Raw genomic sequence first — 21,874 nt, forward strand, 5'->3', positions numbered from 1 at the left:
TTTTGGACAGTATAAGTAAAGTACTATGAAGAATGCAAAGCAGGGTACTTGATAGAGAGGGTGGAGGAGGCACAGGAGGGTGGCCAGGTAAGGTCTTCTAGAGCAGGTGAGGTCAGAGGCAGGGAGACAGGGGAGGAGGCTGGTAGAGACCTGAACTGAGGCAGCAATGGTACAGATAGGGAGACAGACTTGAGAGATACTTGGGAAGTAACGGGAGGACTGTGGTAACCATAGGAGCTCGGGATTGGCCAGAACCGATGTGGACTGCCAGTTTTCTGGATCACCAGGTGAATGGTGGTGCCACCAGATGAGATAAAGCTGGAGTGGTCTTGCGGCAGACGAGGAATTCCATTTTGGCCATGTTGAGGGTGAGGTGCCTGTGGAATGCCAGGGAGCAGCGCTGAGGGGAGATATCAGTGCTAGGAATGATAAAATGGGATCTATTAGCCCAGACACGGTCATTAAAACCCAGCATAGATGGGACGAAGTGAGAGAGTGGCATGGCCATATATACACTACCAAATGTAAAATGGATAGCTGGTGGGAAGCAGCCACATAGCACAGGGAGATCAGCTCGGTGCTTTGTGACCGCCTAGAGGGGTGGGATAGGGAGGGTGGGAGGGAGACGCAAGAGGGAGGGAGATGTGGGGATATATGTATATGTATAGCTGATTCACTTTGTGATAAAGCAGAAACTAACACGCCATTGTAAAGCAATTATACTCCAATAAAGATGTTTAAAAAAGTTTTAAAAGGGATAGAAACAACAACAATAACAACAACAACCCAGCATGGATGGGAAAGGAAAGAGAGAAGATGGCAAATGGAGAGGACACACAGGTTCAGGGAGCACTTTTCTAAACTGGATCATACACGAGCATGTGTCTAGGTGGAGGGGAAGGACCCAGGGTGGCTAGAGGGGTTCACGGTATAAGAGAGAAGGCAAGATTGATTCGGCAAGGTTTGGCTGGTGATGGAGGGGTTGGGCTGGCCCAGGAGACTGGCTGGGAGGAGAGAAGGGGTCTCCGACGAGGTATTTGTCCTCAGGAAGGAGGAAAGAGTTTAAGGAGCTGGTAAAGGTTAGGAGTAGCTGTGGAAGAGGATGATGTCCAGGTCACAGGTAAGGACATCACTTGGGGAAGCTTTGGATGTGTCACAGTTTGGGCCAGGGCTTTATCATTATGTCCTCGGAGTTTGAGAAGACTCCAAGAAGCGCTGCGATAGGGGATTGGGAAAGCTGGCTTTTGAAAAGTTGAGTGGCCCTGGGGCAGCTCAGAGCCTCTTTGCCACTCTTTTCTCTCATCCCTAAAACGAGCTGCTGGTGTCTTCAGCTCTTAGCAGGTGTAAGGTCACTAAGTACATGTGCTTCCCTTGGTTGCTTGAGCTGTCCTCTGTCTGAAACTCACTTCCCTTCCCTTTGCCAGCCAGTAGAGAACTCCAGGCTCTGTCCCAGGGGCTGTCTGAGGCCGCCCCGCAGCATGGTCAAGCAGCCAGGACAGACTTGGCCTGCATTATTCTCTGTTTACGAGTGGGCGTCTGTCTGTCTGACAGCAGTGTGAGGGCAGAGTCTTTGGATTCCTTGTACTCTGTATGGCCTAGGGCAGGCTGGCTGGTGGTAAGCTGGCTTCCAGGTACGCTACCTGTAATAGAAATGAATAGCGTTCTAGTCTCTTAAAATCATCGTATTTCTCGGAGTGTCAGCTCCAAGTAAAAATGGGAATTGCAAGTGTTAGCAGTGTACTGAGCAGTACTGGGCACGCACTTCATGCCTATTAACTCAGTGAATCCCACAATCACACTGACGTGGGTTATTCCCATTTGGTAGAGAAGGGAAAAGACACAGAGAGGTTAAGTATTTGACCAAGGTCAACATCTGGTGAGTGAGCAGACGGGGTTTAAACCGGAATTCGGACTCGGTGTAGGAGTACAGCTCGCTGCCGGTTGTTGGCTGCTCCGGTGGAGAGGTTCCAAGGTTTCGGGATCATTTATCCCTTCCTATCCCCGGCCCGAGGGTTCCCCACGTGGATGATCTCGCGGGCTCTTCCCGCTCTGACACTCCCGGGTCTGGCTCCACCCTCTGCCTGCCCGCAGTTCGGCCCAGACACTCTTCAGAGCCTCTCTCGTCGATGACAAGCTCCCGGCTGCGCCCAGGGCCAGGGCCCCGCGCCCACCTCCCTGTCCGCCGCCTTCCCGCAGAGCACGCGCCTCCGGGGACACCTGTCCCCGGGCAAGGGGCTGTCGCCGCTCCTCGGCGCCGCCCGGCGCTCGCGGTGGAGCCCCAGCAGCCCTGGGCGGGAGGACGGCAGGGGGCCTCCCGGGCCTGTGCACCTGGCCTACTTACCAGGAGGCTGAGGGCGGGCGCGCCGAGGGGGCGCTGCTGAGGGCGCAGCGCGGGGGGCGCGCTGGGCGGGGCGCCTTGAAGGGCGCGGCCGAGGGGCGCGGGCGCAGCCGGAAGCTGGGGCGGGGCGCCCGCGCGGGATGCGGTGAAGGGCAAGCGGCGCGGCGGCGGCGATGAGTGCCTCGGCGGCCACAGGGGTCTTCGTGCTGTCCCTCTCGGCCATCCCGGTCACCTACATCTTCAACCACCTGGCGGCCCAGCACGAGTGAGTGGGTGCGCGCGGCGGGGGTCGGCGCGTCAGGAGCCCCAGCAACTTTTCAGAGGGGGCCGAGCCGCAAACTGCAGGGCAGCGGTTCGCCGGCCTCCAGGGCTCCCCGCGGGCGGCCGGAGGAGGGGAGGCGCCCGGAGTCGTGCGGGCCGGGGTCCTCGCTTAGGCTGGCATCCCTGACATTCGGCGCAATTCTGGGGGCAAGTGCTGGGCGTCCGCTCTGTGCCCGCCCCGTGCCAGGTATCCGGGGTTACAGAGGTCAATAAGGCAATGCCCCTGCCCTTGAAGTGTCCAGGGGCAGGGGTGGGGCGGTACACACACCGACAACTTGGAGCTTGGTCTTATCTCAGGCTGTGCCTTGTTCGTTTCGCATTTCTCAGGAACGTTCCCATGTATGGACACATGCATACTTGTCATTTCGTATTAATTTTAGAAACTGTTGTGAATGACTAGCAGAAATAGACCAGAACGAACAGGCAAAGACCTGGGTTCTAGGCCTGGCTTTGGCACTAACCGTGTGGCCCAGCCTCAGTTCTCCTGTCTGTCAAATGGCCTATATTTGCATCCTATTGTGGGGACCCAAAAAGCCGTAAGGGCGCAGTGTTGTGTAGGATGGGCAGCGAGGCAGAGAGGCAGGGCAGTTCTGTGCTAAGGAAATGGGTGGGGCTGCAGGAGGCCGCATGTGGATTTGGTTCAAAGCCCTGCCTCTCCTCTGTGAGGGATCCCTGGCCAAGCAAGGGGCACCAGTCAGCAGCCGGCCTGCTCCAGCAGTGGGAAAGGTGCCAGACCTCTGGGCCTGCTGATGTTTCTTGCTATCTGTGGGGAAGAGGAAGTAAACCTGTTATGTTTCCCACAGCAGTTGGTGCTAAGGAAATTGCATCAGTCTGTATGCTGCAAACCCCCTCCAGACCTTCAGGCTGTAGAGAAGTGTCTGCCCACAGGGCGGTGACTTGCTCCTCTCTTGTTCCTGGGGCCACCACTTGCTGACAGCCTTATCCAGATGGCACCCATCCATACTGAGTGCTCCCTAGGCATGGGCGGTGACAGCCCTTGGTCTGACCCAGTCTTGGGGCACAACTCCTGGAAGAAGCACCTCTGGGCAGTGAATGTCACATGTCTGTGAATATAGTGCATGGAGGACCCTGCCCTCCTAAAATGGCATTATGGGCAGTTCAGCAAATATTTATTGAGTACATATTCTATGCTTGGCACTGTACCAGGTGCTGGGGAAATAGCTATGAACAAACCACAAGAGACTGGGGAGGCATGTGTTGAGATAGACATCAGCACAGAAAATGGGGTGACGTGAGAGTGATGGGGGGGACTGGTGGTCAGGGAAGGCTTCTTGGAGGAGGTGACTTGAGCTGCAGGAGGTGGCCACAGGAAGATCTGGGGACAGAGCTTTCCAGTCAGGGGAACAGGGAGCACTGCAGGGAGAGGAATGTGGCTGGGTGCTGGGATATTTGGGAGGGAGGGCAGTGCAGCTTGTTGAAGGATCACATGGCATGGAGAGGATCTGAGGATGACTGAGCTTTTGGCCTCAGCCACTGGGAGGATGGTGATGGCATTTACTGAACACATGGTGAATTATGTATTGCTGTGTATTGTTGAGCACATTGCTAAGCCCTGCAGAGTTTGGAATAATTGGTTCCAACCATTCTTCCTGTCCTCCTGCAGGTTAAAATCCCAGTAGCCTTTGATTCCTCCCTCTTCTTTCTCCACTCCTTCCCTCCAGCCCTCCCACTGTCTCCTTCCCCCTAATTCCCCGGGCTGGGCTAGCATGTTTCCTCCTTCCTGTTCCCCTGGCACTGGCCCTCTCTGGCCCAGCCCACGGCAAAGCCTCCCACGGGAGGTCCCCTTCCCGCCCCAGTGCATTTCTGCCTCAGCCCACCAGCCCAGCCCACTGTGCTGGTGCTTCAGCCACACTGGACCGTTCTGTGCCCCTAGGACACTCCTTAACTTTCCCGCCTCCTTGCCATTGCTCACACTGTTCCCTCTGACGGGGATGCCTTCCTCCCTGTAGCTGACTGTTGAAGCCACACCTGGACTTTATGGCCCAGAGGAAGATGCCACCTCTTCCTCTTCCAGGTCCCTCCAAGCAGATGTGATCTCTCCCTCCTCTGAGCCCAGCTGGGTTGTGCTCTTCCCACAAGAGTTACTTTCCTGTGGTCAGAACTTACCTTCTCAGGCTGTAGCTCCCCTTAGTATTGTCCTGCCCAGCACGGGGCCTCGTGCCTAGTGGGCATCCCGTTAAGTTTGCATTAGTTGACTTAGTTGAAACTTCCTTCCTATCAGACCTTTTACAAAAGCCTGAAAAACAGAAAAATCAAATTAAGTCGAGGAGTCAGAAAAGGGTGGGACCTCTCTGTCACACACAAATACACACACACACAAACACACACGCACACACAAACACTCTGCTCATACTCACCCATACATGACCCCTCTCAGTAGCTGTCTGTCCATGGAAGGGCATCAGTAACTCCCCGCCCCCATCCCCAAACACACACACATTCCAAGACTAACAACATTTCCACCCTTGGGTTAGTGGCAGCCCTTACCCCTCCCGCCACACCCTGAGTCCCTGCTGGATCCATTTCTCCCTGTTCTGAGCAGGTCCTGCACTTGGCTGTCACTGGGAGACACAGGTGATCTGTTGCCCCAGTTTCTCTTCATTTTTTGCTCCTCCCCCAGAGGTGGAGAGTGTGAGAGGACACCGTGAACCAGTTCACACTGCTCCCGCATAGTCCAGAAGAGCACCAGCTGTGTGACGGTGCTGGCTGCGAGCCTAGGTCCTTGGTAGGAGCAGGGATGGAAGTTGTCTCCTGGCCACTACCTGTCTCAGGCTGTGATTAAAATGTCTGTCAGCTTACATCGCACACCTATCCTCTTCCCTCTTCACCGGATGCTTCAGCCCAGCATCATGTTCCTGACCCACATTAGCTTCCTCTTCCATCCTCTCCTCCTTTGTCTCATCCCTACAGGAGGAGCCTGGAGCATCCACTGATGTGTACTGCTAGAAACCTCCTATTTCAGTCTCTTACCTGGTCACTGACATGGTCATCCTCATTCTTATCATAGAACTATGTCATCCATTCACCATCCGTCCATCCACCCATCCACCCACCGTCCATCGTCCATCCCTCCACCCACCATCCATCATCTGTCATCCATCCAACTATCCATCCATCTACCATCCATCTGTCCATCCATCTACCATCCATCCACCCATTCATCCATCCATTTCTCCTTCCTTTCTTCCTCTCCCTTTCCTTCCCTCCCTCATTCATCCATCAATTCCTGAACACCTTAAAAGAGGTCCCGAGGCAGACTTTCTGTGCATACTCATCCAGGTTTCTTGAAAAAGGTTTCAGGTTCCCATACCCCACCCCTGAAGTATTCTGATTCTGTAGGTCTAGGGTGGCATTTGGAAATCGGGGTGCTGCTGATGCCCAGAGCCCACTCCTTTACTCGTAAGTGGGTCCTGGGGCCAGGTGCTGGGGACACAGCCTTCCTGGACCTGGGGCCAGTCTCGTTGGGGTCCATCTACCTGCAAGTAGTTGGATCACTTCCTGACTGACCTCTCTGACATTAGGGGCAGATTTCTGACTGGTGCCTAGCACCCATTCCAGCTGTAGGTGTGTGGAGTGAACTTCAGCATAAGCTCGTCCCTCAGATATTAGTAGGTATTGGTGAGCTGTGAAGGATACTTTCCAGAAGTCCCGGGGCATGTGGCAAAGGTTATCCAAAAGTCCTCTGTGATGGTGTGGAGGGCTCTTGGCTAAGGAGTGGTGCTTGCAGCCTCTCTCAAGGGCTCCTGAGGAGTGTAGCAGGCCATGGGAGTGGTGCTTTGTCTAGAACTGGATGCCTTGTTGGTGTGGAGGAGTGAGAGAGAGAACATCTCTTGGGACTGGAGGTAGCCTTCTGGGTGAGAGAGCTCAGAGCCTGTTGAGATAGGTTCCCCCAATGTAGACAGGGATCTCTTTTTCATCCGCAGTGCCTGGCACATAGTGGGGTGCAATGCATTTTTCCTCAATATGTTTTTTAATGAATTAAAACACAGATGATGAAATGACATGATGTTCCTAAGGTCACACAGGGAGTGGCAGAGTAGGTACTAGACTCCAGGTCCCTTGACTGCTAACTCCACCAAGCCTTGTGCCCTAGTGCTATCCTGCTGAGGAGGGGCTTTGGTCCCCAGTCTCCTTGGTGCCATGCCCTTTCCCAGGAGAAAGACCAGGGGCTGTGCCCAACCTAGCCTCACCCTGGCTTCCTGGGTATAGGGTTGCATGCTGGCTTGGCTTCCTGGGTGTTGGGGGGCTGGTATCATTCTGGCCTTAGGCCCGGCCTAGGCTTTTCCCTCCTTGGATTGGCCTCGTCCTTTGGCCCCTTTGATTATACACACAGCCTGTGGCTGGTCCACCAAGAAGGTGTATGCAGTTGTGACTCCTGTGTGTTGCCTGGAGCTCAGTCTGAGGGTTTCCAGCTGGCCCTGAGAGAGGAGGCAGATTCAGTGGTTAGACCTGTCAGACACTGGGAACAGGGCTTGGAGGAGAAGGTGGACAGAGGCAGCGGGACAGCAGCAGAGGGCGCTCGGACACATGGTTCACCCAGGTGGGCAGGATGACAGGAGAGTGAGGACCTAGTACCTCTGGTCCCTGAAAGTCACAGGGGCAGCCCAGAGGGGCCCAAGTGCTGCGGATAAACTTCATGAACTCCACAGTGCTTGAGGGATAGGCAGAGGCAGCGCTGCGAGAGAATGCATTCAATAGCCAGGAAATTCCATGCGCCAGTGTGTTTATTTTGATAAGTGACCACCTCCCTGTTCTGGTCGTTGCAGTTCCTGGACAATTGTGGGGGTGGCTGCCCTCATCCTGTTCCTGGTAGCCCTGTTGGCTCGTGTCCTGGTCAAAAGGAAACCACCCCGGGACCCGCTCTTCTATGGTATGTCTCCATGGGAGGGAAACACTTTGTGTCCACTTAAGAGCACAACACTCGGGCCTCAGTCTCTTTTCCTCTGTGGTTGTGAATACTCTGAGCCCCCTGGTAAAGCGGCGGGAAGGGTGGGAGTATTTTTGTTCTCCTGTAAGCTAAGGTCTCTCTCAGGCTGTGGACCCCACCCTGTCGCAGCTGGGATCCTGGTGGAGGGAAGGTCACTGCCAGGGCCAGGCAGGACACCCCTCCGTTCCTCTCCCCTGTCCCCAGCCATGCTCTGACCTCTGACCTCGGCTCTTTTACCAGCTCCTTCCTGGCTTCCTGCCTTCAGCCTGCTGTTTGCAGCGCCCTCCACCTGGCATGGAACGTAGCCGTATGGAGCCTCAGTTTGCACATCTGTGTAATGAGGAAAATAATAGTATCAATACTTACCATGGAGGGTTGGTACAAACATTAAATAAGATACTAGTTGTAAAGTACTTAGACCACTGCCTGGCAAGTACACTTGTATGTGAAAGGCATAGAAACACCACTGATGGAGCACCTGTGGTGTGCCTGGTGTGACTCTGACCACATTAGCAGTATCATTTTGTTTAATCCTCACAACAAAAGTCCTCCCTGCACAGATGAAGACTCTGGCTCAGAGGTGCGAAGAAATGTGGTCAAGGTCACAGTTAGTGAGACCGCAGTGACCCGCGCCATTTCTCCCAACTTGCATGTGAAACATGCTGAGGCTTAGAGAAATGATGCAACTGACCTGAGACCTGACAGCCAGTCAGGAGACGAGCTGGGCCCCACTCCACCTGCCCTTGATCTGGCCTCTGCCCCGCTCTGCGGACTGGTCTCCGGCTGCCGTCTTCCCCCGACTCCCTCCACACTCCGTGGAGCCCACGCTTAGCTGCGCTCATGTCTCTCCCAACGCCTCAGGGTGGAGGACCCTTGCTCCTACCCCCTCAGCCCTCTGTCCTCATGTCTGTCACTGCAGCCACAGGGCCAGACTGGAGGGCAGAGAATGTCCTTGCCATCTCTGACCCAGCGTCTGACACTCCTGTTGGCATCGGCGATTGTTGGTAGAATAGTCGAATGAGCACGTGCTGAAGGCTTCCTCTCCTGGGAGACACGCAATGGCTGATCACCCGATGGCTCATCGCTGTCAGCGGGATCTGGACCAGAGGCCTGCACAGAGGCCCGGGGAGGCAGGGTCTACAGGGCCGGGCACGCGTGGGCCTTCTGCTCCTTCTGGGGAAGATGTAAACGCAGACTCAGGGCAAGGCCAGCTTCCCTTCTCTGTGAGTTAACCGTCCCCGCTCTCCTCTCCATTTCTTTTTTCACAGCTGTTTTGATATGCATCATCAGATTTTTCTACCATCCATGCCCATCACATAGTTTGACACCGATTTGTTACAACTTGAACATGCAGCTTTATTGACAAACTGCCACACACTAAATTTGATCACTCACTGTTTAAAAAGTATTATTCCTAAGCTGTTCGTTGCTGGTAGTTTTCAGCCCGTTGAGGAGATGCTCACAACCTTAGTGAGATTCTCTAAGATGCTACGGCTTTCCATCTTTAACATTCATTGGTTCCATCTCGTATCCATTTTTTTTTTTTTTTTTTTTTTTTTTTTGCAGTACTCGGGCCTCTCACTGTTGTGGCCTCTCCTGTTGCGGGGCACAGGCTCCGGACGTGCAGGCTCAGTGGCCATGGCTCACAGGCCCAGCCGCTCTGCGGCACGTGGGATCTTCCTGGACCGGGGCACGAACTCGTGTCCCCTGCATCGGCAGGCGGACTCTCAACCACTGCGCCACCAGGGAAGCCCTCGTATCCATTTTTTTTTTTTTTTTTTTTTTTTTTTTTTGCGGTACACGGGCCTCTCACTGTTGTGGCCTCTCCCGTTGCGGAGCACAGGCTCTGGACGCGCAGGCTCAGCGGCCATGGCTCACAGGCCCAGCCGCTCCGCGGCATGTGGGATCTTCCCGGACCGGGGCATGAACCCATCTCCCCTGCATCGGCAGGCGGACTCTCAACCACTGCGCCACCAGGGAAGCCCCCTCGTATCCATTTTTAAAAAAAAATCACTGGCCTTTCTTCTTAAAGCCACTGTCACTTGCACGTCAGCCACTGTCTGTCTTTCGGATCTCCAGTGTGGGATAAAGCAAGTGCGTTGGACACACCGTGAGGCAGAATGCTTGTAACCATTGAGATGAATGATCTCTTTTGAGTCCATGTTTTAAACCTGGGGGTCACCTCTGTGCTTCCTTGGCCACTGGTTAATGGTTTTGTTCCTGCTACCCAGGTGGGATGCAGATGTGGCCCTGGCAGCCACGTGTAGGAAGTGGAGGATGGATGGGGCAGGCTGGTAGAATCCTCTGGGACAGTCAGTGGGTGACTTTGTCACTCGCTACTTCCTGGGTGGGGGGGTGTCCTCTCCCAGCTCCATGACATGGGCAGAGATCCAGCTGCGTGCACAGGAGGTACGTTCTTTTAGTCCGTATTGACAACGTCCACAGTATCTTCTGGAAAACATGAAAAGAAATCATTACTGGCGAATGCAAGGCTCTTAGGCAACGTCCCCTGAGCTACGGCTTTTTGAACTCCTGCTTTCTTTGCTCTAGTGTATGCGGTTTTTGGATTTACCAGCGTGGTGAACCTCATCATAGGACTGGAACAGGACGGGATCATTGATGGCTTCATGACATACTACTTGAGAGAGGTACGGGGTCGGGAGCGAGTACGACCCTTGAACTAAAGGGTCTGCGACCCCAACAACATTGCTCAAGATGGAAATTCTTTCGTTTAGTGTAAGCAGGGATGACACACGGTATTTCATTTGCTGCCATAGACAGAGGACACTTAGTCACATGGAAGGTGAAGCGGAAAGTTAGGATTGGATCATGGGAGGCAGTTCTCCTCAGCGTTCGGTCTTACAGCTCCTTCCTCACACCCAACCCACCACCTTTCCCCTTTACTTGTATTTAATATAAATGAGGTTACTTTAAATGAATCCAGTATCTGTGTATCTACTGTTATTAATACACTACTCTCTAAGAAAGCCCAGGGCAGTCTTAAATGTATAAAACCCCAAACACTGAGGCAGTTAATAAAGCCATTTGATTGTGAGGATGAACATGCACTCCTCCCCCCATCACAGCATGATAGACCTACCTGGCACCTGACAGAGCTGGTCCTTTTTCCTTATTTTATGGTGTGATGAATCCAGCCCCAGAAAGGTTAAGTAACGTACTTAAGGTCACACAGGAAATAAGGAGCACAGCTGGAAGTGTAGTCTTCATCTGTGTTTCAAACAATGGGGAGCTTTGTGTGCAAGCTAAGGGAGTTTGGATTTTGTCCCGCATGTGAGGGAAGATTTTAAGTCAGCGAACAGCGCAGTCAGCTCTGAGAAGGATGGGCTTGACGGGAAGGGTTGATGTCATGAGCTGGGACACCAGTCAGGAGGCTTTTTCAGGGCCAGCAAGGGCATGAAGATGGCCCAGACGGAGGCCAAGCATGGACAGTAGAGAAGAAGGACGGACTTCAGAGAACTTGGGCGGCTGGAATGAGTAGGTCTCGGGGATGAGTTGGGGGCAATGGGGAGAGTAAGGGCTGAGGTGCCATCCTGATTCCTGCTTTTGGAAGAACGCTGGTGTTATTCAGCCGGAGAGGGACAAAAGGGGAAATGCAGTTCCACAGATGTTCCGTGGGCAGACTGTGGGGGTCATAAGACCTGCTTTCTCCCTCCAGGAGCTAATGTGGCAGTGAGATGGCATGGTCCTAGGCGCAGAGACGGAGGCTCACGCCAGGCGCAGTGCGCACTGAGGAAGAACTGACTCTGGGAGCACTCGGGGGAGCCTCAGCGAGTTGGTGACGCTGCCCTCGGCTTCTTTAAAAATGGCAGTGGCAGTGGATGATAAACGTTTTCCAGATAGACTAGGGGGTGGAGGGCATGCCAAGGAGAAGAGACAGTGTGGGCAAAGGCTTAGAGAGAAGGGACTTCCCTGGCGGTCCAGTGGTTAGGACTCTGCGCTTCCACTGCAGGGGCCACGGGTTCCAGCCCTGGTCGGGGAGCTAAGATCCCACAAGTGGCACGGCGCGGCCAAAAAAAGAAAAAAAAAAAAAAAGGTTTAGAGAGGAGAAACAGCATATGTCTCCCCACTGCCAGCCTGGGGCGCACGTGTGCAGGGATGATGCTGAGTTCATCTGGGGACGTGTGGAGTTTCAGGTGGGTAAGGAACATCCTGGCAGGTGTCCCAGCTGGCAGGGCTTCGCAGCTGTTGAGCTCGGGGAAGAGAACAAGGACCATCAGAGTATAGTTGGTACCTGAAGGTCTGAGAGGAAAGGAGGGGGTAGAGAGGAGAGGGCCGAGGGTGGAACTTTGGAGCCCGTGGCCAGAAGATCAGGAGCCTCTGAAGTGGACTGTGAGGGGACAGGCGAAGAGGCAGAAGGAAAGCCTGGAGAGTGCCGGGCCACTGAGTCCAGAGTGGGGAGGTTTCAGGAAGGAGGCGGCTGCCAAGAGGGCCTGGAGGTTGAGCTGGTGAGGGTGGTGAGACAGGGTATGAGATGGGGGGCTGTGGTGTTACTGTGGGAGGGTCTGCAGGGCCAGGCTCAGGGACCCGGCTGCCAGGTAAGAGGAGGTGGGGCTTGGTCTTGCAGCCACCAGCAGCTTTGGCAGGTTTTTGAGCAGAAGAGTGACACGTCAAGAGCCAGGGCAGTGGTGTGGTGAATCAGAAGGAGAGGAGAGAGGTAGGAAGACCATGTGGGAAAGGTCCAGTGAGGGGCACTGAGGGCTTGAACTAGGCCATGACGAGAGGGAGGGTTACCTGGGGTGACATTATAGAGGTAAAATTGATAGGACTTGCCAACAGAGTGCATAAGAGAACAAGGAATGAACAACGACCCTGTGGTTTTGACCTGGGTAAGTTGAATGGTGTCACCATGAAAATAGAGAGGCCAGGTGGGGCTTGGTTGAAGGGGGAAGCCAATGAGTTAAAGGAGGTAAGGTGAGTTTGAAGGGCCCATGGACCAGACAGTTGAAGATGCCCATCAAGTCACCAGGAGAGGTCAGCACTGGCCCCGAGAGCCAGGTGTGTAGGCATCAATGATTAAAACCATGAACTTGGATAGTATTATCCAATCAAAGCATGTCAGAGAGAAAAGATGTGGGCCAGGCACGGGTACTGAAGTATGACTCACGTTGTTTCCTCCACCTCTGTGATTTTCACTTGATTTGATTTTTGAGGCAAGATGACAGAGAGCAGTCTTTGCCCCAGGGGAGTGCAGAGCTTCAGAGAATCCCCTGCTTGGTTGGTTGACTGATGGGCTGGTTGAGCTGCACTGTTCCTTGTTGTAGAAAGGACTTAAGGCATCTTAGGAAAACATCTGAAACAAGGCAGGAGATCACAAATGTGGGAGAAAGAAGAAAGGAAAGTGAATTGGAGTCAGAATGACACTAAAAACCCAGGCAAGTTTGACAGTGATTTTACAATAGCCACCTGGAAACATAAGCACCTGGGAAAGGGAAATGTCATTCATCATATAATCTGTGTTTATAAAATTAAAAATTTCTAGGAAGTATAGCTCTTCTTGGTAGTATAGTTTCTGCTAGGAATTAGCTGTGTGACCTTAGGCAGGTCAGGTAACCTCTTCGAACCTCTGTTTGCTCATCTGTAAAAAGGAGTCAATCGTGTCTATCCCATAGTGTTGTTGGGAAGGTTGAACGAGGGGTTGGGTGTGAAGCTCTGCGTGTAGTGCCTGCTGGTCTGTGCCTGCATGGGGACAGAGGCAGGGGAAAGGCGTGCCTTCCTCACACTCATCCCAGCAAGCCTCTGGGTCAGTATGAATTCTGAAGGTCAGCCAGTGGCTCTGGTCAGCAGAGTCTTCCCTGGCCACCCCCTCTGCCCAGAGCCAAACACCTTCAGTCACAGATTAGACTTGGCCTCAGTGAGTTGGTCATGCGGCCAGGACTGCCTGTAACGCCATCAGTTTTGCATCCCTGTGCACACCTGTGTTGACCTAGCATAGGCCAGGCGTTCTCTAATTCCACTCCCTGGGGCAGACCCTAGTTCTGGCAGCTCCAGCGTAAATGTATATTTTCATGTTTCTACCAATTGTGTAATTGTATGGGATTAAGAATAGTTTTATTTTAGCAGACGAAGATGTTCTGCTTTATTTTACTTTCAGTACAGGTCTGGTGTTCTGTGTTGAAGTGTCTGAGTCATATTTAAAGTGGACTTCTGTTTAATGCTTTCCTTAGGGTGAACCGTATCTGAACACGGCCTATGGGCACATGATCTGCTACTGGGATGGCTCTGCTCATTATCTGATGTATCTGGTGATGGTGGCAGCCATAGCCTGGGAGTAAGTCAGTTCGCCTGGTGGGTGTGCCTTTGTCACCTTAGCAATCGATAGGCGGGTAGGTAAGGAAAACGGATGTATAGAGGCACAGACACAGGCAGGTACACACGGACATGAATCTAGGGTCTATGGAGACAAGTTAGACATGGCTTTATTTTTCCTTGTGTCACTGCCTTTCGAACATATGCCTTTGGATTTCTCCTCTGCCATGATGGACAGCTCGGGCAGACCCCTTAGCTTTCTGATTATGTTCTCTTATAAGAGCAGTCTCATTTTCAGAAATTAAAGCCCAACACATAGTAATTCAAAACTTCAAACTCCTTTCAGTTCAGAGCTCTCTTTCCCTCCAGTTCAGGCTTACCCCTGAAGCTTAGCGGCCTGCTTTGAGGCTGGGGTGCGTGGTCTGTCCCTTTATTCCTTCTCAGCTTGCTCTGCGGCTGGCTCCTCTGGGAGCATGTGTGTATGTACACGGGGTTAAAGGAAGAGGGGCCGAGTCTTACACGACAATTGCTGTTTTCTGGGAGTTGGTAGCCTCTGTTATGATATGCCGGCTCTGTCTTGTGGGGCACATGTGTGGGTTCTTGGAGACCCCTACCACAGGAAGGAACCTCTGCATTACACTGATCCCTGAAATGAGCAATGGTCTGTCAGACTGAATTTGTGTGAGTCTCCTGCCCATGGTGGTACACCCACAGCTTCTTTCTGCTGGGGCCTCTGCAACCCAGAAGGCACACCCTTTGGGGTGGGGATCCTTTAAAGATGGCTCAAGCCCAGCTACCTTCCCAGGCCTCCCCTTGGCTCCAGGTTAGAGAAAGCCGTGCATTTTGCCCCACACCAGGTTGAAATTCAGCTTGACCAACTGTCCTGTGCCCCTCCCATGCCCTCAGTCATCCACTCAAGGACAGTTCCAACTAATTTCTGGACTTTTCTAGGCCCCCCACCCATCTCTTCATGAATGTTCCCAAGCTCCAGGGAACACATCAGGTATTTCTGAGAATGCTCAGGCTCTGCTTGCTGCCAGGAGTGGGCCAGTGTTTCTATGGTTAGGTTAGCATCCAGTTGGGGAGGAAGATTCTGGTCTGTCCCCCTGCTGACAATCCCAGTCACTTGTGAACAGGCCTCTTTGGATCTGATGCATGTGGCTTGGGGGGTAGGGCAGGGCAGGAAGCACACAGTATTCTCCACTTCTCTTTCCCGTCAGAGAATCTCTTTTTGAATTTCTCATGGCCCCTTATGGAAGTGACTGTCAGTTACCAGTTGCAAACACTTCTTTGTCAACATTGCCTATTAAGATTAGGGGTATGTGTCTAGCAGCTCCTTCAGAACATGGGGTAGGTATCACTTATTATACTTATCTCTGGGGCTTTGGCTAAAATCCTGTGACACCAGGGAAAGTCCACTTAATATCCTACTACTCATAATGATTTAAAATATGGATCCAATTTTCTTTGAACCTTCTTTTTACTTTCATGCTGTGAGTTTCATAAATAATAGTGAAATGCAGGACTCCTTTGATAGTGATGACCATGGTATGGTTTAATAGATCAGTGTAGCAAGCATAATTTCCTATTCAAAAGGACACAAAGAGGGTTCTATAGCATATCACATATGGAAATGCAGTTTGATCACCAGGGTTCATTGTATTTGATTTATTACTCTTGATTCAGTACATTTTGATTCATGTACTTTACTAGTTCGAACAAAGATAACACTGTGGAGCATCTTATACTAATAGTATTCTAAGACAAATGTGTTAAGTCAGGATTTTTTTTCATTACAGGGAGAGTTATAGAACCATTGGCCTATATTGGGTCGGATCTATTATTATGAGCATTGTTGTTTTTGTGCCAGGAAACATTGTAGGTAAGAAACTTTATCTTAAAGTTCACTTTCCTTTTCTGAAACAATAGGAATTGTTTTTAAATAGGGAAGCTATTTTGGTTGTAATAGAACCAAGAAATTCCAAGTATACCAAAAAAGCTGTTTTGCAGAATTACTCCTTTTCCCTTCCATCTCACCTTTTAAGAAATGCTTTTGAGCAATTTTCAGAAGTGTACACTGAACAATTAGACTATCTAATATCAGTGTTTCCTGACTTTTAGAAGGATCTAGTGGGGTAAGTATTGTGTTTGTGGCTACATTCAGTGTGAAAATATTTCCTACAACTCTTTGTATTATATATAACTCGACACACTACGGGAAATGTACTTGAAAATTAAGATTCTTGAAAGCTAATGTAGAAGAGTTATTTATGCATGCAAGAAATCAGCATATTATATTGTCTATTTTTAAAGTACTGTAGATAGGGCATGCCTGTTAATAAACACCTAATAATTTTAAATTGACCTGTTTTTGGTCTCATTAAAAATACTGTCTGGCCCATATCAAAATTTTAGATGACTTGAGACGGGGAGGTGTTCTACATGTTGTGTTTGGATATACTTTTGACTTTCTCTTTTTTTCTCTCTTTTAAATAGGGAAGTATGGAACACGCATTTGCCCTGCTTTTTTCTTAAGCATACCATATACTTGTCTTCCTGTCTGGGCTGGTTTCAGAATCTATAATCAGCCATCAGAAAATTATAATTATCCCTCAAAGGTGATTTTATTAAGTTAAATGTAACCTGTTCTCAGACTCACAGGGCTCACTCATATCCACTGGCTACTGGATTGAACCATGCCTCCTGGGATGGAGCCTTTGGAGCATTCAATCAGTGGGACTGTGCTGATTCTACAGCATTGGTTCACACCTTAGTTATGGTGGCCAGAATGGTCTGTTTCTGCGTGAACAGATCTGCTTTGATTGGCCAGGCCATGCTTTTAGGAACTTCCTGTGCCAGAGGTTACACTGGCTCTTCCCATTAGATTCCGCATTAGTGTGCGGAGTGTGAGGTTTGTCTGGGGCTGTTAACAGCCTGGAGTCTGAGCACCTGGGTACCTCTTTCAGAGATATCTATGCACTACTGCCCCAAAGGGAGGCTGGAGAGATACTGCTGTTCCAGATAGCACACATAGCCATAGGGTCTGATTACCAAGAGATCCAGGCACATGGAGACTGGCTACAGGACGTCTTCTGAGACACCTCCCTTCCATTCACAGCCGAGGTGGTCAAGGTGAAACAATACTGGCCGGGCAGGTACTCTGTTAAGGTCTTCATTTCTAAGCTAGTGACATTTTTCTAAGTTTCTCTTCCTTTCATAGGTATTAGATCCTTAAGCAAGATCCTTTAAGCAAAATTGATATATGAAAATATGAGTTACTAGAGATAATCAGAACACGATTCTTCATTTTACAAAAAGACTTACAATAGAATTCATTAAAATACATTTTAATTTACAGACACTTCATTTGTAAACATTTAGACACATGCTATGTAAACTCAGCTTGGCACATTGACAACTGGTACTCCCTTACACCCTTTTGAGGAATGAGGTGGTTGTTAAAAAATAAGCGAACAGTAACCATAGCCTTGGTCCTCGCTCGGCTCCATGTCAGTGTATCAACACCGTTCCATTCATGTTGTAAGACACATAGACTGTTCTTTAAAAAAACTGTTAAAACACAGTGATGGCCAAGGAGAAATAGGCATTGTCATACAGTGCTGGTAGGAACATAAATTCAGAATCGCTCTGCAAAGCCACCTGGCAGTGTTATCAACCTTAACAAATTTAACTTTTTAATCTAGTAATTCTACTTCTAGGGAACTATCCTAAGAAAATCATCAGAGATGCTGTCAAAGATTTATGTACAAAGTTGCTCATCATCACATTAAGTGTAACAGTGAAAATGCCTAAATGTCCAATAATCAGAGATATGGCACTTCCATGTGATGTTGTTTTAGAAGAATTTTTAATAATGTGGTAAAGTACTGATAGGTAGATAATGAGAGGCAAGAGAACAAATGCAAAATTGTTTATACATTAAGTTCTAATTTTGTGAAAAAATAAATGTAGATTATATATCATACATACATATGTAGTACAATGTGTGTGTATGTGTATATATATATATATATATATATATATAACTATATATATGTGACTGGAAAATATGACAACTGTTAATAGAAGTATGATGGGTTAATGGTTTATTTTTAAAAAATGAGTATAGTTTACATTTATAATCATAAAAATGCTTTTTCAAAAAAAATATGGCCTCATAGAGCCAGAAGGGCCCTTTGAGATCACCTGGCCCAGTCTCATTTCACAGATGAGGAACTGAGACTTGAGGGGAGAAATTATTTTCCTGTTACATGGCTAGTGGTTTTGAATCTTCAACATTCTCTTATCACCCATCATCATTGTATCTCTGTTTCAGTAGATCTCAGATTATTCTTTGGCACCTTGGGCCTGCTCATTAGTTACCAACTCTACTTTAGGTCATTCAAGAAATCCAAGCGAAAGACCTGCTGAGAAGACCATTTGATTTAATGTTGGTTGTATGTCTCCTTCTGGCAACTGGATTTTGCCTGTTTAGAGGCTTGGTAAGCATAAGAGATCATAATAACATAAAGTATATTTTTAATCAGATTTCCTAGTGCACTAACAAAACATACCTCCCATTAGCGCCTGGAGGCCTGGACCTGCTTCCTGACTCTCCTACCCTCACCCCAGACCTCTCCTCCCAAAGGGATAGTCCCTTCTGGGCTGCTCCATACCACCTCCTTCAGGTCCTTAGATCAAGCTCTGTACCTGAAAAATTAGCCATTAGTCTCATTCTTTTGGTTCCTTTGATGTTTCTGATTTAAGTATCTTTGGTAAGGGTGGTAACTTAAGACTAGTCAAACTGTGGCACAGAGCATCCATGTGTTCTCAGGAGTAGGGAGATGGGATTGAGGAAGGGGTACCAGAGTAAAGTGTTAGACTTTACTAACTAAACTTTACTAACTAAAAGACTCCTGGCCATTTACTAGCTGTGTGGCCTTGGAAAAATCACTTAACCTCTTTGATCCTCAGTTTCTTCCTCTGTAAAATAACAGTACCTACCTTATAGTACTGTTTGAAGATTAAATGATAAGGCACATCGAACACTTGCAGAGGGCCTTATACCTAATAAGCGCTCAGTGATTGCTCTTACTATTTTTATTGATCAAGGATCCTTCACAATATCCAGTTTCATGGTTTATTCTCAGTAGCAATAAATTTGAGCAGCCAGAGTTATACGGGTAATTATATTCAGCTTTAATGACAATTACTGTTCTAAGGCTGCTGGCATTGCACAGCAGTTGGGGGGGCAGAGTGGGAAGTGTAAACTGATGCAGCTGATTCATTGTTTTGGGGCGGCTAGCTGGGTCAGGGTGAGTAGTCTTAAGAGCTGTCTCCCTCTGTGGATCATCAGAAACTGGAGCAGAGTTGGCTAATAGGAGTGGCGTGGGGAAGGGAAGTAAAGGAGAAAGCAGGGCCATAGGCTTTGCTCAGACCACAGAGCACTGAAACCATTCTTTGTTTAGTTTGCTGTAATTCCTAAAGTCAAAAGAACAAAAACAGCAACAATAAAAATGAGCCCCAACTGTTTTCTTGCATAGCCATCGCCACTCCCCTGTGCACATGAGAAAAACGTGTGCATGGGTGAGTGTGTACCCTTGGTAGGTGGTGCTTTTAGGTTGGGGCCCATTTTTACCAACTCTGCCACTGACGTGTTCATGTTATTTAGGTGGGACAACATTTATGGCTAAGGACACAAGGAATGGTACCTGAGAGGGGTGACTCAGAGGGGACCCAGTAATGTGCCAGAGAGACACTTTGTTCTGTGGCCTAAAGTCTACTCTGCCGTGACTAAATCTGCTCTGCCCTCTTTCAAAGTGGATATAGGAGGTGGCTTCAGAGAGGACTTCACTTTCAAACCATTATCCTTTACTGCCCCCAAAGGCCATTTACTCTGTGAGGCACTGGAGATAGGAGGATGCTATTTTTGAATCTTGCAAAGCACAGTTAAGATGAATTTGGTATAGAAATGTACTTTTCTTCCTGCAGGGAATAGTTGGTGAGTTATTCCCAGGAAAAGTGAAACTGATAATCTAAAGCAAGCTGTGCTCTGGTTAGCCAAACCTAGACATTTAAACTGAATACTCGAAAGATCCCCAAGAACAGAGCATTAGTTTCCATTTCCTTCTCCACTATTAACCTCTACTTAATCTCTTCAGAGTAAATCTGTAGAATATTTATTTTCTTTCCTTTTTTACTGATGAGCTTCTGAAATAGCTTTTGTTAAATAGAAAGCAGCTTGTGACTAAACCTGGCACGTTTAGCCTTATCAGCAAACATAAGAACCAGATGTGACTGTATCTTTATAATGCATTCATTTTTGTTCGTAGATTGCTTTGGATTGCCCAGCTGAGCTCTGCCGGTTATATACGCAATTTCAAGAGCCCTACCTAAAGGATCCTGCTGCTTATGCTAAAATCCAGGTCAAGTAGTTATGAAGCCTAAGATTTTTCTAAAATTAATTTTTTTTTTTTTTAAGAATGGGAAAATGTGGGCCTCCCTGGTGGCGCAGTGGTTGAGAGTCCGCCTGCCGATGCAGGGGATACGGGTTCGTGCCCCGGTCTGGGAGGATCCCATATGCCGCGGAGCGGCTGGGCCCGTGAGCCATGGCCGCTGGGCCTGCGCATCCGGAGCCTGTGCTCCGCAACGGGAGAGGCCACAACAGTGAGAGGCCCGCATACCACAAAAAAAAAAAAAAAAAAAAAAAAAAAAAAAAAAAAAAAAAAAAAGAATGGGAAAATGTGATACCATGTAGGAAATAGGAGTTAACGTTTTCTAAGGCGAAAATGTTAATTGATGAAAATGTTGTGCTTTTCGTAAGGCCAGATTAACTGTTAATTTACTGATGACGTTATTTCTCCGTTCAATGTAGATGCTGGCATATCTGTTCTATTCTGTCCCTTACTTTGTGATGGCGCTTTATGGCTTAGTGGTTCCTGGATGCTCCTGGATGCCTGACATAACACTGATACATGCTGGAGGTCTAGCTCAGGTACTAAGAATATGCTGTTAAAGTTTATTGGGGATTTGGCGGTCATTGTTGAGTGTCTAAAAAATATCTCTGCTCCGTGTTTTAGGGTAGGAAACAGTTATTAGATATGTTGTGCCCTTTGCTTTACAGTTCTTTGGAAGACATTTCTGCATTATTTAAATCTCATAATCTGGTAGGTGCAACATTCCGTTATACAGATGAGGAAACTGAGGCCCAGCAAGGTTAAATGATTTGTTCAAGGTCACATACCCAGCAAGCGGCACTGTTTCCCAGTCTCTGAACACCACAGCTACTAAAAGAATTGAGAGCTGTTATCATTAAGATGTCTATCTGAATTTAAGATTTCAGAAGTTCACTATTTATGCTACACAGGACCAGGGAAACTGGTTTTAAAAAAGTTCTGCCCCTGGGAAGCTGGGCCTGTCATTCCATTCCTCCCCTCTGCTACTTAGCCAAGCCTCTGGCCTACAGTAGATGTTCACTACAGTAAGTAGTGAATGCTTACTTCATTGAACTGGGAATGAAATTATCTATGGAATTATCATTCAAAGCATATTTTTATAAGATAAACACCTATCAAAACAAATTGATCTTATGAACAAGGAAGAAAATTATTTTGTTCTTTTCTTACTGTAAATTAGAAAACCCAAGTGAACTCATCTTTTAAAATCATTATCTTTGTCTCGCTCTTTTCAAGCAGGCATAAAAATGAGGTTCATCCAGGAACTCTAGGCATATACAGTTAATTATACTCATGGTATAATAATTATGATGGCAGAAAGACACACTAGAATTTACAGGGTTTAAAACCAGTAACAGCATTCATTTATGGGTTAATACACTGGGCTCAATCTTTGCAGTCTGAGGTACTTCTTCTTAACTATAGAATTAGAATATAAATATCAAAAAAGTTGATGCAGTATTCAGAAGTAATGGTTCCTGTCCTTTCCTTGAAGGACATAAGGAAAGAGAACTAGTATTTACCCTCTTTGCAGACCTCTGAATA

The 21,874-nt window shown here is 48.8% G+C and overlaps 1 protein-coding gene across 4 annotated transcripts in view; it reads left to right on the forward strand.

The window, feature by feature from the left end:
- The first annotated feature begins 2,416 nt into the window (after window positions 1-2,416).
- Window positions 2,417-21,874, forward strand: part of TM6SF1 (transmembrane 6 superfamily member 1) — a 28,088-nt gene continuing 8,630 nt past the window's right edge. For 3 of the 4 annotated variants that reach the window (XM_060097475.1, XM_060097473.1, XM_060097474.1), the window contains exons 1-9: window positions 2,417-2,603; window positions 7,447-7,550; window positions 10,158-10,255; window positions 13,793-13,896; window positions 15,674-15,756; window positions 16,371-16,492; window positions 18,272-18,376; window positions 20,207-20,299; window positions 20,749-20,868. In XM_060097475.1, coding sequence (XP_059953458.1) covers window positions 2,512-2,603; window positions 7,447-7,550; window positions 10,158-10,255; window positions 13,793-13,896; window positions 15,674-15,756; window positions 16,371-16,492; window positions 18,272-18,376; window positions 20,207-20,299; window positions 20,749-20,868 — 921 coding nt within the window. In that variant the 5' untranslated portion in view covers window positions 2,417-2,511. Of the gene's footprint in view, window positions 2,604-7,446; window positions 7,551-10,157; window positions 10,256-13,792; window positions 13,897-15,673; window positions 15,757-16,370; window positions 16,493-18,271; window positions 18,377-20,206; window positions 20,300-20,748; window positions 20,869-21,874 lie in introns of those variants that run through there. The other variant, XM_060097476.1, reaches the window with a different exon arrangement.

This window comes from Mesoplodon densirostris, chromosome 4 (assembly GCF_025265405.1).
Source record: "Mesoplodon densirostris isolate mMesDen1 chromosome 4, mMesDen1 primary haplotype, whole genome shotgun sequence".
Classification (NCBI taxonomy): Eukaryota; Metazoa; Chordata; class Mammalia; order Artiodactyla; family Ziphiidae; genus Mesoplodon; species Mesoplodon densirostris.